Consider the following 12,904-nt stretch of genomic DNA (forward strand, 5'->3'; position numbering starts at 1 on the left):
TGAATCCGCTGCCACTTGGCTCCGCCTCTTCGCCGCTCCCTCTGGGTTTGCAGCGCGGGGAGGAAAATGGTGCAGGACCTCTGGCGATCTGATTGGCCCGGCGGGAACGCCACTCAAACAAAGACTCCGCCCCCAGCTGGACAGCTGACTGCTCCTCTCCGGCGATTGGTCAGCTCTGCAAAGTCCCGCCCACTCATCGTGCATCCCGCTCGCCGATTGGCTGTGGCGGCTGTCCATCAGGCGGCGTGCGGGGTGCTGTCGGCGGCGCGGCGGCGGCGGCGGCTGATGGCGGACATGGGGCGGCGCGGCGGGGCCGGCCGGGCCCTGCGGCTGGCGGCGCTGCTGGCAGCGGCCTGGGTCGCCGGTGGGTGAGCGGGGATGGGTCGGGGAGAGCCGGCTGGCCGCTGCAGGGGGAGATTGCGGGAAAGGGGCCGGGCCGCGGTGCTGGGGAGGGAAAGGTGAGGGGGAGGGTGAGGGGGGCTCTCTGTGGGTGCCAGGTTCGGGACCGAGGGGTGGCACTGAGGGGGCTCTCTGTGTCGGTGGGTGCCAGGTTCGGGATCGAGGGGTGGCACTGAGGGGCTCTCTGTGTCTGTGGGTGCCAGGTTCGGGATCGAGGGGTGGCACTGAGGGGGCTCTGTGTCGGTGGGTGCCAGGTTCGGGATCGAGGGGTGGCACTGAGGGGCTGTCACTGTGCTGCAGCTCCCTGCCCCACCCCCATCCACCTCCAGAATCGGTGCTCCAACCCCTTTATCCGGTCCCTTTCAATCCGAGGGCTGCTTTATATTAAATTATACGTTTCTATGATTTTATTGTGTAAATTCGTTATATAAAATTAATTTTTTAATTATTACATAAGTTTTGACAGTATATAGTGTATTTTTATAATGCATATGTATAATTATATGTAGTGTGTTACTTCATTGAATTAATTTATATGGTGTACAAATTACATTAAAATCCAATTCTATAAGCTGAGACAGAGGGATTCAGATCAGAGACTAGAAACACTTTTTCCCTGCCAGAGTGAGGCATTGGAATAGGTTGGTCAGGGAGGTGATGGGGTCACCACCCCTGGAGGTGCTGAAGAGGCATCTGGACGTGGCACTATTGGGTTGATAGTTGGGCTTGATAGTCTTATAAGTCTCTTCCAACTCTGATGGTTCTGTGATAGGCACACATGGTTTTGTTATTTTGTATGAATTTTCACGTTTTGCTGAGCTGTTTCTGCTCGTGATGGCACTTTCAGGCCCTGTAAATATTTCCCACTCAATGTTCTTTAGCCTTCCAGGTTCATAAAGGCTTTTGAGAACCTGAGGTACAGCTTTGGCAGGGTAGGAATTAGGTTTGCTATTCCATAGGCAATTGGAGGGAATCTGCTGGTGTTCCCAATTTCAAATTTAATCGCTGTAATCTTGAAACAAGTCTAGTGAGGGAAATTCAGTTGTGAAGGGTTAATGCTCTGATTTTATCCACCTGAGCAATGTTGTCCTAGGTAAGCTAGTCTGCCCTAAGTAATGTGACTGTAACAGCCTTGTGAAGAGCAGCATGTGAAATCCTATGGATTTGTAGCAATTTTGTAAATTCTTACTTCAAGAAATTGCTCTGGAAACATTTCTGCCCTTCAAAATGTGGCTTGATCCACCATTAAATTGGTAGCAGGCACCCAAGGAACACATAAATTTAAATAAATTCTTGAATCTACTCCATGAATATCACTTGGTTTTGGCCTCTTTCCTTCCTTTTTCCCCCCTTTGCAGCCTGCATCTCAGAACTTTGTCCTTTGGTGTGTTTATCATAACATAGCTCAGATTTACTGTCAACATTTGTATGCATGATCGTGAGCCAGGCTTTGGAACAGCATCTTCAAGGTCACATTAGTTAATTTAATATTAGGGAAGTTTTTAGCTGTACAACACATCAGTTTACTGTTGCATTGTTTTTGTAAATAGCCTTTAGATTTGTAGAAGCCCTGGAAACTATTTCATATCACTGCTTGGATTGGTAACCAATTTTCAGTGATCATATGAATAAATACTTCTATTTCCTTTAGACAGTTATCTTACTCATGTAATTTTGAGGTATGCAGTCAGATTCATTGTCTAATTAGAACTTGAACATACAGGCCTGCAAATAGTTATTACTCTATTACTTGATTTTCTTGTATCAAATCAGTTTTCTGGTGGCAACCTACTCAGATTGCTGATTGGGGAGCATATGCCTGAAATTTTGTGCATGGTGCATGTTACTGCTTATATATACCAAAGTTTCAAAATTTATTTAGATAAATTTTGGTGTATTGCAGCCGTTCCTAAGTGACTTTAAGATAGGAAGCCAGGTTGGAACAAGCCCTTATCTTATTTCTGTGGAGTCCTTTCTGACTTTATGATGCAGTAAATTGCTGTTTTCATAGAACAGTTTAGAAATATACTTCTAGTGAACTTTGCTATACAAGGTAATGGGGGAAGAGAGTGAAGGGGGATCCTAGAGGAGTGGAAACCCAGTGTTGCAGGTTGTGGCTCCTCACAATCAGCTCAGGTCCAGTGCTGCATCCAAGGAAGACAAACATCTCACGGTGTCATGAGGTGGAGGATGTAGGGGAGGGACACCAGAGCTGTTCTGCAGGAGCCAGGTTATCCTGGCACTGCCTGGTTTAAGCCAGCACTGACAGATTCCACTGGACTTCCTGGCTTTGGGCTCAGTGACTCTGGCTGTTGCCTGCATGAGCAGAGGTGTTGTGCCAAGCAGTCCTGGAAGCAAACAGAGCTGTGGTGGTGCTTTGTGGGCTTAACAGGATTTTGGAGTCTGCCTGGCTCCATGGAGAGTTCACTTTACCAGGTCTGAACTGTGAGTCTGCTTGTAGATTGTTACACAGAACTGTGCTCTGCTGTTGTTTGAATAATTGTCCTGCTTTTGTTAATATGGATCTGTTCATTCTTAGTCATTGCTGTATGGAAACCTTATTTTGTATTCCCGAGCATTCAAATGAGCCGTTCTCATTCCTGGCTTTCTGTAAACTGATAGGCATGGGAGGGAGGGAGGAAGAAGGGATGAAAACTCAAATATGATCATTTTCCTGTTATGTAAAGGAAGAGCTTGCAGGAGCTCTGACAGCTCTTTGTCTGTTTCCAGGTGTCTGTGGTGGTGAGTTCAGCATCTTGCGATCCCCTCAGTCGGTTGTTTTCCGAGATGGAAGCTGGCCGATCCCGGGCGAGCGGATCCCAGATGTTGCTGCACTGACCATGGGCTTTTCTGTTGAAGAAGTACGTTCCAGGTCTTGATTGTGAAATGCCTCTAGAGCTACAGACCTGCTCACTCAAGATGCAAATCTTCCTGTCATGTGCTGGAATATATAAAACATTGCCCTGTTTGTCTTGGGGAATGCATGACTTACAGAGGTGGTTTCCAGGACAGAGCTGTTGGGTCATATGAGCAGCCAGAAGCTGTGCTAGCTGGCTAATTTGAGTCACCAGCTGCAGAAGGAAGCCTGCAGAGGCTTTCCAGTGCTGCTCCTCAATTCCTGTGAGACCTGGCTGTGTGCTGTATCCCCCCATCCATGGTCACAAACTGAGAATCGGTGGGACCACTGTCACTTCTTGCACACAAGCTCTCTGTAGGGCTCTCTCCTGAGTAATCTGAAGCCTGAGAAATGGCTTGGCAAGGCAGGCATTTTGTCAGGTCAGCAAGCCTATCTGCTGAGCAGAGTTAGAATCACTCTGGTTGGTTAGAATAACCTAAGTTGGTTACTTAGGAAATAATCCAAAACCATGGAAACGTGATTTGTGGTAGTGTTTCTCCACATTAAGCATTCAAATACAACTTTAGCAATGTTTAAAATGGGACACATGAGCAGGAGCACTTGGATTGATGCCATCTTGCCTACTGAATTTATTTGCTGGGCTTCAGCAGGGATGAGTGGCTGTTGAAACAGTAGATGGAAGTGTAATAGCCAAATATCTTTGGCAGTGTCTGTGTGCAGCCATATACTGAAATCTGCAGCCTGAGGCATTCTCACAGTGCTGGTAAGGGCAGCCAGTTCTCATTTCTTCCATACATCAGCTAGGGAAGAGGTCTGATAAGGCTGGTTTGAATGCAAGGCTCTTAGCCTGTGTTTTGGAATTTGAAAATACCTTGCTGTCAATTAATTCTGCTATTTTTGTCATCAAACTAGTTACAAACTTGTATGAGTAGTATGACTAAGGAGTAAATGTTGATTATTTTGGATTATTATTTGGGATTAATTTCTTGCAATGGGTCTGTAGCAGCCTGTAGAAATAGTTCTCTGTTACTATTAATTCAAATCCTAGAAGCAGGGAGGGAAGAAGTGTTTGATTATTCAGCTCAGCCCTGGAACTGAGAGTTCCTGAAAGCTTCCCTAAGGCAGAGGTCACTGTGTGGGCAGCTTCCAGCCCTGGTAAGGAGAGTACTGCAGGGCCCAGGCACTTCTTTTCCAGCTCACATCAAAGCTGTAGTCCAGGAGCATAAACTGACAGTGCAGCAAGGCCACTGTGGAGAATTTGGAATTCTTAGTGCATTACATTGGGAATTCTCAGAAAAAGTCATTCAATATTCTTCCCTTGTTAAAGGAAAACACAACCAAACCCCATTTTTGTCCCTGATGATGCTTTAAAGGGTTTTTCCTTTGTTTCTGTGAGGTGATACAAATTGTAGTGTCAATGATATTTAATTCTAAAATGCAATTAATTTGGCTTAAAAAAAAAAAAAGGGCAGTTATGTCATTTACACAAATGGGGAAATCTATTTGTCTTTATTCCAGACAGATGAATTTGTGTTTTGTGCCTGACTAAACCAGTCAGTAGCCTCCACTGTATTCCTACTGATTTGTAATTGTAGTAAGCTGCTAAGAAATCTTTTTATATTTCTGTGCAAATTTGTACATTTAAGATTAGTTATGTGTCGTTGTGATTGACACATCTCTCTCTTCCCCTTCCTTTCCACCCTTTTTCTTTCTTGTACTGAAAATATAAAGATATTAGTGTTTTTTTTAAATTCAGCCTTCACTCACTATATACAGACTTAAGTATTTATAATTTAATTCTGGGAAATAACTCCTCATGTATCCATTATATATAATGTTTTCTTAGTGTAGACTTTGCTATGAAGTTACTGGCAGCTTTTAAACTAACAGTTCCTTCATGGTTGACTGGAGGCATTACTCAAAATGAAAGCAGTGTAGTATTAACTTACTTCCCCATTAAACTTCTATCAGGCTGTCCTGCACGGAGGCATTAACAGGATAATAAGTTTTTTTGCTTTAATAGTGGGAAGAACTCTTCCTTTGCCTGTGAGATACAACTGTTTTTGTTATTTTACTAGGACCTCCCCTGGCCCGGGCTGGGCGTGGGTGATCTGTTTCACCGGCCACAAGCCACTGTGCTGGTGACAGTGAAAGGCGTGGACAAGCTGCCTGTGAAAGGGGTTTCTTACCCCATTGAGAATGTGAGTATCCACATTTGGAGCTGTCATGCGATTCCTGGGCCTCCTGTGGTCTAATAACAAGTACATGATTCTCTGCTGTAATCCCTGATCTTCACTTGTCTCCTACTTCACTTGAAGTTTGCATATGCCCTAAACTGACAGATCAATAACCTAGCCAGGATTCTGTACAAGGTAGGAGGCCCTTGAGATCACCCAGGGCTTCCTGTGTTTGACCAAGGCATGTTCTCCTTGAAAGACAGCTAACTTTAATGTTTGTGCCAATCCACTTCTTCCCATGGTAACTTAATATTTTAAAATCAGAATTGTTAAGTTTTTTGCTTCAGCTGAGTGTGTGATAACATTTTATATGGAGTTGATTTTTTGATGTACTCTATTGCCCAATGAGTGGTCTTTTGAGTTTTCCTCAAGTACTTGACTGAAATACAGCACTTAGAAACACCATCCCATTATATTGTATCAGGAAGAAATCAACACAAACATTTACATTTACCTATCACTATCTATCTTTGCTAAGGCTTCTCAGGCTTCTTACAGCAACAGAGAATGCTTTAGGTTAGATGGGAGCTCTGGAGATCGTCTCATCCCACACCCTGATCAAGCAGGATCAGCCAGAGCAGGCTGACCAGCACTGTGTTCAGTCAGGATATGAGCATCTCCACAAATGGAGACTCCGTGACCTCTGGGCTACCTCTGCCACTATTTTACCATCCTTGGAGTAAAAAACTTTGTTCTTGTGTTAAGTTAAAATTTCCTGAGTTTAAATCTATGCTCTTGCCTCTTCTGCCACTTTAAGTAGTGAATGGAAATGTGCCATTCTGTGTCTTTTTTAAATAAAACCCACAAGTAAGTATTTTAAAAAACTAACAGTTCTATTAGCTTGCCAGTAATGGCACTATACTGTGCTAACATTTCTTCTATTTTAGTAGGTTTTTTTATATGTGTCTTTTTCTCTTGGTCTTCCTGCTGGTATATTTTCACCCATGATTTTTTTGTGGTTCATAACTTTCCATTTGCAGTGAGATTTTTTCCCTATATTTGTTGATCTTGTTTTACTGATAAACAAGGCCATACTCTAAGCCTAAATAATCCTTTTAATTCACAATCAGGGTCCCTTGGAGTTCTTCAGAGTATATTGTGTCTTGCCACATAAATAAAATGTCTGTTCATAGATACACAGGTGATGTTTTGTTTCGTACGTAGCTTCTTATGACTTATTATCACTTTGGAAATGTGATAATTTTACTTTTCTTTCTTAGTTAAGATCAGTAGCCCCTGTTTAACCCAAAAATCTGACCAAGCTTTGTCTTCCAGGCCGTTCCTTTCAGTCTGGACAGTGTTGCAAATGCCATCCATACTCTGTTTTCTGAGGAGACGCCCGTGGTGTTGCAGCTGGCCCCCAGTGAGGAAGTGAGTACTGCTTCACTCCTGGTTCTGCGTGTCCCAGATAGGGAAACCTCCTTCCTCCTGTGTGTCTGGAGGAAACCCAATTGAAATTCTGGAGATTGCAAGCATGATTGGTTGTTAGTGTGTGGCTGGAGAATCTGAGCAGGAGCTGTGCTCCAGTAACCCGTGGCTGTCCCTGCAGAGGGTGTACATGGTGGGCAAGGCCAACGCTGTGTTTGAGGATCTCTCTGTCACGCTGCGCCAGCTGCGGAACCGCCTGTTCCAGGACAGCTCCATCCTCAGCTCCCTCCCTCTCAACTCCCTCAGCAGGAACAATGAGGTAAAGCACATTCATCAGTGGGAACTTCTGGGGTTTTTTTCCTAATATTCTTAGTTAGCTTGTGCTTTTCTCCTTTTTTGCTTTTTCTTCCCTTTTACTTTGCCTACGAGCCCACTCTTAATTTTTTCTAAACTAAGTTCAAACATTTTTTTCTAAGTAACCGTACTGAAAGAGTGTTATGGTTTGACACTGGAGCAATGTTATTTCCTTCTAGCATGTTCTGATGTTATAGCAAACAACTGTTATAAAATACTTGCAACAAAACAAGACTTCCCTAACTTGGGTTTCATCAAAAGAAATGCTTGTTTCTGCCTCTTCCCTCAGGTTGACTTGCTTTTTCTGTCAGAACTTCAAGTCCTACATGATATTGCAAGCCTGGTAAGCTGTGTTGAAAAATTCTCCCCTGTCTTGTGTCACAGAGATCTTTAAAGTAGAGAAGCCATAGCCAAGGATGCATGGCAGCCAGTGTGTCATCAGCTGGTTCCATCAGTTTGAATAATGCATTCTGTTTGTATCAGCCTCATCGCTGCAGTTGTGAATGGGAACCTTAATCATCTGTAGTTTTCTTTTGTGTTGTGTTTGGTCAGAATAGGGACAGTTCTGGAATACTCAATGAAGAATTTGCTTTCTTTGGTGTCTAACTTGAGAAGTATAATGGTAGTTAAGAATATGTTCTTTGCCCTGTCCACCATTTTACTTCAAAATATCACTTTATCTGAAAAGACTGGAGTGACTTTTGTGCCATGAATAGTGATGGTGGTAGAAATGCTCCAGTGGAGGGGTGAGCTTTTCATTCTGAGGATCTTTTTACTAAGGAGCTGCTGTCTTGTTGCTGTGGTTTAGGGTTTGTTTTAGTGGGTCAGTGGTGTGAGGGTCTTTTTGTTTCATTTTGGTTTGGTTTTTTCTGTGTGTCCTTTAATCTGCAACCCTTAATTACTGAAGTGAAAGAAAGAGTTGTGGAAAAATTCAAAAATTCACATTAGGTAAAGGGCTAGTGGAGAGAAATGGGGCTCTTGAGAAGAAGAGGTAGAACAACTTGGTTTTGTTTTGCAGGCTAGAAATGCTGCAGTTTAAGTAACTGGGAAGATGGGATTAAATTCCTTGTTTTCAGAGGCTGTTGTCTTGTGCAGGCAAATATCAGTGCTGCATCTTCTCACCTGCAGAAGTGCAAGAATGTCACTACTCTTTTTTGAGATAATTTGGATTGTGTTGGTTGGATTTTCTGAATATTGGAAGTATTGGATGATACTTCTCAAATAAACTAGTTTTGTACATGGACAACACAAGGTAGAAGCTGCAACCTACTGAGCTTTTCAAGGGCCTGCTTCAAACAAGGAAATGCTAGTATCTAAGTCTTGTAGTTATGTTTTTGTTTTCTTGTGAGTTTTATTTTCATGGCAATTACAGAATGAAGATTCTGATGTCAATAAGTATTCTGTTTCTTTTTAGTACAACTCCCTTACGTGGATGTAACCTCATGTTAGGAACAGATGCTACATAATGTTCATCTGCTTTCTTCTGTAGAATTAAAAAAAGAAAATTATGAACATCTTCTAGTTAAGTTGGCAAGAATTCAATTTCCTAATTATGGAATATGACGGTAAAAAGTGAGACTGGCCTAGTCCAAGTAAATTGATTTTGTGCGACGTGTTTTTAAAAGTAACCTGTGTATGAATTAATTTCTTTTTGCTCTTAATGTTGTGCCAAAGCTGTCTCGACACAAGCACTTAGCCAAAGATCACTCTCCAGACCTTTATTCCCTGGAACTGTCTGGTTTGGAAGAGGTTGGGAAACGATATGGGGAAGACTCTCAGCAGTTCAAGGATGCTTCTCAAATTCTTGTAGACTCTTTGCAAAAGGTATATTGTCTACCTAATGAACAAAACTCATGATAATACTAAGAAAAGAGTTTTTATTTTAGCTAAAAGAAGTAACTTCATTAGTGCTCGCTTGCCTAATGCTTGTTTTTGTTGTTTGGTTTTTAAAATGGTGTTGTTTAGTTACAAAATTGAATATTACAGTTTGCCTCTCTGGAAAGTGAGAAAATTCTACAATGTGTTTAGATATTTTGAATAAAGGAGTAGGGGTGTATTGAAACCTTGTATCAACATGGCTTGATATGTTTGTTTTGCTTAAACAAACACCTTGCATTTGAAAGCACCAGAATGTCTCACAAAAAGAGGCTCTTGGAAATCTGGAAATATCTTTATCCCAAGATGCGGTGGTTAGTTTACCCTTGCCCACAAAGCTATGTAAATGTAAATTTCTAAGACTTCAAAATAACTGCTGTTCATCCATCAGTGTGCTCAAGAAAGTAATTTTTCAGCAGGTCTTACATAATCATTAGTTAAATTTTTATTAAGATCAGTCACTTTTGAGAGTTTCCAAAGTGTGATGAAAAAATTCAAAAAGATCAATTTGTTCAAATACTTGTTTTCTCTAAGCATTGCTCTTTGGCCTCTTTGACCTTAAGCAAATATATTTAAATATTAGACATAATAGCATTTGGACCAGAATGAAAATATTCAGGTTCATAGTTTCCCAGTGGGAGTTTGAGAGCTTAAATATTTTGTTGGAACTGACAAAACACACAGTTAGGAAATGATGTGGGGATGGGCCTTTTGTAAAAGGGATAACAGTAAGTTTCAGCCCAGAAAGTCAGGCATAAGCCACAGTCTGCACAACACTGACTGCAGATTTGAAGAAGGCCCTGTAAACCAGAGGAAGGTTGACACTTAATGAAATGCTAAAATAGTGTAAACTTCTATAGCTTTCCATAATTATTTCTGAAGCTGACATCTTTTGTTTTGCTACATCTTGCTAACAAAAACTCTGCTTAATTCCTGGCTACAGTCTAGGCTTTAATTAAATCACCTTTTCTTTTCCAGTTTGCAGATGAGATGTTTAATCTGTATGGTGGGAATGCAGTAGTAGAAGTGGTGGCTGTGAAGGAGTTTAACTCTCCCCTCTCGAGGAAGACTCGCTCAATTCTCCAGGCTTCACAGGTAGTAGAGCCACATTTTACTGCCTCTCATTTATTAGAAGTGATCCTAAGTATATCAGTTCACCTGTCACTTTTCTTTAAGGACTAAAATACTGACTATGACTTAGGTGTGGGTGCAGCTTACTTACTTGTCTTGATCTTCACTTTGCCATTCAGTAACTTCACTTGAGGAGGGCTCTGGAGGTCATCCAGTCCAACCTACTGCTCAAAGCAGGACTAATTTAGGCGCTACGGTTCTTGTCCAGCCAAGTTCTTGGAAAGTCCATCCCTGGAAGTCCCACAGCCTCTCTTGTTCCAAAGCATTAACCACTTTCATGGTGAAAATTTTTTCCCTTGTGCCTTGTTAGAATTTGCCCTTCTGTGTTGTCTGCCCAGTGCAGGCAAGTCCTGCCTCCCAGCTGTGGGAAAACATCTTTTCCTTGGCTGGACTCCAGGCTGAGCCCAGGATGCAGTTGTCCTGTGTCATTCCAGAGGTACTGCTGGCTCCTATTCCCCTTGACCTCCAGGAGCTCCAGTCCCTCTTTCAGCTGCCCAGCTGCTCAGTGCCCAGCCTGTGCTGTCACCTGGGTTGTTCTGCCCCAGGTTCAGGACTTTGGATTTCATTTTCCTGCCACCTTCTTCTTTTTGAGTCCACTGATGTCACTCACATAATCACTTTTTTGCATTCTGTGCCCTTGCATCAGATTTGTCTAGACAAAATGCATCTCTCTTATTTAGGTTGCTCAGACTTTGGATGGAGTCAAGATGTTTGGTGTGCAAGCTCACTTTGAAGTAATAAATATTTTCTTTATTGCAGAGTAAAACTGAAAATCCATATAACCTTGCCTATCCATATAACTACGACTACTCTGTAATCTTCAACATTGTTCTGTGGATGATGATAGGTCTTGCTTTAGCTGTGATAGTTATCTCCTACAACCTCTGGAACATGGATCCTGGCTATGACAGCATTATTTATAGGATGACAAATCAGAAGATAAGAATGGATTGAACTGCACCATATTTCAGCACAGGAAGATGATGAAGAGCAATGTCTCCTTCAGCCTGTGTGGAAAACAAATGTCTTGACATGGTTAATTGTGGAAGTTTTTTTAAAGATGTATTTATTTCTAAGTAATTTTTCCCCCTTTCAAGACTATTTTAAATGTTAGTAGTAGCACCAGATGGAATTTAGAAATTGAAATCTGCTTGTTTAAAAAAACCAAAACAACACTCCCTGGAGTAATTGTTATTAAAGTGACACCATTCCATTTTTTTTATCTTGTAACATGAGTTTTTGAAATGCCCTGTACTGCCTCTGCCTGTGCAAACCAGATAAACTGAAATTATGATAGCAACATGTTGTTTGAAACTTTGCACTGGAAGATCAAAAATTATAGCTAAATTGTTGTGTTGTATATTATGAACCAGCTGTAAATGTTTGATGTAAATATTTGTAATGGTTATATGTAACTTCAGAGAGGATAGTAAATATTCTTCATTAAAATACTAAATATAGAAATATTTCTCTCAGCCTAGGGCTCTAGTAGCATAAATGGCATTTTGATCTCATGTTGATGGCTCAGAGGTGAGCTGTACACAGAAGGATCCTTCCCCCTGAACCTCAGTGGTTGGGAGGTGAATAACACTGGTGTGGCTGGTCTGTACAGTGCAGTCTGTAAATCCTGCAGTAGCACCAGTCTGGTCATGCTCTAATGTCACTTACAGTTGAAAGTTCCTGTGATGATGCTTCATGTTCCTTCCATTTGTGTTAATGTTATTATTATTTTAAAAATCAGTTATTTTTGATGATAAGAGTGGACCAACATTTGATTTAAGTATACCTGGATTATAGTCCCGCTTCAACCATTCAATAAAACAAAGAACAGTTGTTCTGGAGTGCATTTATTCCTTGTGGCTTTGTAGGTGTGGCTCCTTCTGTTTAGGATTTGTTCAGGTGACCGGGGCAGCTGTGGCTGCATCTGATGTGTGACAGTGGCCCTAAGGCTGCAGCAGTTTGGTTTAAACTGTCCTTCAAAAGAAAGAAAGTCTTGTGTGGGTTTTCCTAAACCAGATAGTGAGTGTAGTTAAAGCAAATGGTTGATCTCTGGCTTGGGTCTTTTTTAGAACTACCTCCTTAGAAGCTCATTTGCTCTTGTGGTAAGAGGAGATCTTCCAGACTTACAGCAGCATGAATGGAAACTACTTTTTTTATCGTCTTGCCCTCTGATGTGCTGAACTTTCCTTGCTGTTAGGAGATAATTGTTCCACTTCCAGAAAAGATGTTCTCACTGAATTTGTCTCATTTACTGGGAATGTCTGAATTGGGGGCATTGAAATTGTTCATGTCTTGGAGATCCTGGGCAGTGATTCAGGTCGAAATGAGCAAATTGCAGGTTTACCTGAGTCAAATAAATCCAATTCAGTATATGTTTCAATCACTTGAAATTACTTTTAATGGTATTTAAAGTTAATCTGGATGATTGATGGAAAGGAAGAGTTGCAGTGGCAGTTTCTCAGACAGGAATGTAATTGCTGAACATTTAATACACCGTGTCAGAGTAGTTCAAGGGAAGGCTCTCAGCCAGGTGAGAAGTAGGACACAGTGATTATGTCAATGATTATGATTAGATTTATTGCTAATGCAGTATCTAAATATTCCCAGTGCAGTATCTAAATAACAATTCTGTCATCTCTAACAGTAGGTTCAGAGGTTTGATCAGATTAGCAGTCCACTTCAG

General features: G+C 41.7%; 1 protein-coding gene across 1 annotated transcript; it reads left to right on the forward strand.

The window, feature by feature from the left end:
- Window positions 1–206: 206 nt before the first annotated feature.
- On the forward strand, window positions 207–12,054 carry ATP6AP2 (ATPase H+ transporting accessory protein 2). Its single transcript, XM_002190729.6, has 9 exons — window positions 207–364; window positions 3,130–3,260; window positions 5,335–5,457; window positions 6,769–6,864; window positions 7,043–7,180; window positions 7,505–7,558; window positions 8,890–9,039; window positions 10,069–10,185; window positions 10,981–12,054. Exons 1-9 carry the CDS (start codon window positions 286–288, stop codon window positions 11,173–11,175), a joined length of 1,083 nt encoding a protein of 360 aa, XP_002190765.4. The 5' UTR covers window positions 207–285; the 3' UTR covers window positions 11,176–12,054.
- Window positions 12,055–12,904: the final 850 nt, after the last annotated feature.

Source organism: Taeniopygia guttata, chromosome 1, assembly GCF_048771995.1.
Source record: "Taeniopygia guttata chromosome 1, bTaeGut7.mat, whole genome shotgun sequence".
Classification (NCBI taxonomy): Eukaryota; Metazoa; Chordata; class Aves; order Passeriformes; family Estrildidae; genus Taeniopygia; species Taeniopygia guttata.